This window comes from Mustela erminea, chromosome 9, assembly GCF_009829155.1.
Source record: "Mustela erminea isolate mMusErm1 chromosome 9, mMusErm1.Pri, whole genome shotgun sequence".
Classification (NCBI taxonomy): Eukaryota; Metazoa; Chordata; class Mammalia; order Carnivora; family Mustelidae; genus Mustela; species Mustela erminea.
This window is the reverse complement of record NC_045622.1, coordinates 61,144,099-61,145,611: the sequence shown is the minus strand read 5'-3', so window position 1 is coordinate 61,145,611 and position 1,513 is coordinate 61,144,099. Positions and strand designations below refer to the sequence as shown.

At 42.5% G+C, this 1,513-nt stretch overlaps 1 protein-coding gene across 1 annotated transcript; it reads right to left on the bottom strand.

The window, feature by feature from the left end:
• Window positions 1-342: 342 nt before the first annotated feature.
• LOC116600346 (olfactory receptor 688-like) lies at window positions 343-1,308 on the bottom strand. The gene has a single exon (XM_032360516.1). It carries the CDS (start codon window positions 1,306-1,308, stop codon window positions 343-345), a length of 966 nt encoding a protein of 321 aa, XP_032216407.1.
• Window positions 1,309-1,513: the final 205 nt, after the last annotated feature.

Sequence of the window (1,513 nt, the reverse complement as noted above, 5' to 3'; positions counted from 1 at the left end):
TTTTATTGTTGGGATAATATTCCAAAATATGGATATACCTCATTTTATTTGTTCATTCATCAGCTGATGCATGTTTGAGTTATTTCCATGACTGTAACTTTTAAATGTAAATTGCTTCCCTTAAAAACGATGTGTATAGTTCCACTTAGTCAGGAACTACCTCTCATATTTATTTTGTTTGCAACATTTTTATTTCTAGACAGTTTGAAGTTTTGTTCATGTGTTAGCTAAAAAAATGATATTTCCTAATGAGAGAGGGAAATTGGACTGCAACTTGGGTCTGTTGGTTTTCAAAACCTGTGCTCTTTTGTAATATGACATATCACATTCTTCAAGATTGTGTCATTTTTGGGACACATTCTTATCTAACCCAAACACCCTCTGGAAGCCTACTCTGAGTTCCTGGGCCCTAAGAGCATATACCATGGGGTTGAGAGCTGGAGGGATGACAATGTTGAGCACATTTAGAAGAACAGGGAAGATGGGAACTGCTTTTCCTGCCAGATGGGCTATAGACACTACGACAATGGTTGTGTAGAAGAAGAGGATTAGGATGAGATGAGAACTGCAGGTGCTCAGAGCCTTGACTATTGCCTCAGTGGAGTTCAGCCTCAGCACGGAGCGAAAGATCAGAACATAGGAAATAAAGACTAGAACCATGTCACTTCCACCAAGGACCCATGCCAAAGCCAACTGATAAAACCTATTAATGGTAATATCATCACAGGCCAAACCAGTGACCCCTGGGTTGGAGCACATGCAGTGGTCAATTTCATTCCTGGAGCAGTAGTGTCTCTGGGCAGCCAGTATAGGCACTGGAATGGTCACCAGCACATTCCTAAGCACCATGAACACTGTGGCTTTTACCACAAAAGCTTCAGTAACTATGAAGGAGTACTGAAGTGGGTGGCAGATGGCTACATATCTATCCACAGCCATGCAGAGGAAGATGCCTGACTCCATGCTAATAAAACAGTGAACAGCATAAATTTGAGTAAAGCACTCAGGGAGGCTAATGGCCTTGACATCAAACCAGAAGATGGCCAGAATCTTGGGCATGATGGTAGTAGCCAAGCCAATGTCCACTATAGCCAGGATACTGAGGAACTGATACATGGGCTGATGCAGGTTATGCTCATGGTGAACAGTGATCACAATGAGAGTGTTGGCACCAAGAGCTAAGAAGTATATCAGAGCCAGTGGCAGAGAGAGCCAGTGCTGCCATTCGTGAATGCCTGGGAGCCCCATCAGAATGAAGTTAGACACTTGAAATCTTGAGCTGTTGGGTGCGTTCTGGGAGATATCCATATCTTGTGGAATCTGAATTGGTAGTGTCTGCCTTTAGATCCAGGGAAACAAAAAGGAAGCTTGGTTAAGTGTCCAGCTGAGATTCAGATTTAATTTAAAGATATAAGATTCACTCATAGTCCCTTTCGTCAAGATAATACACCATGTCCCTTGTCTGTGGAAAATATTCAGAAGAGAGTAACAGAGATGGCCAACATGAGCCCTA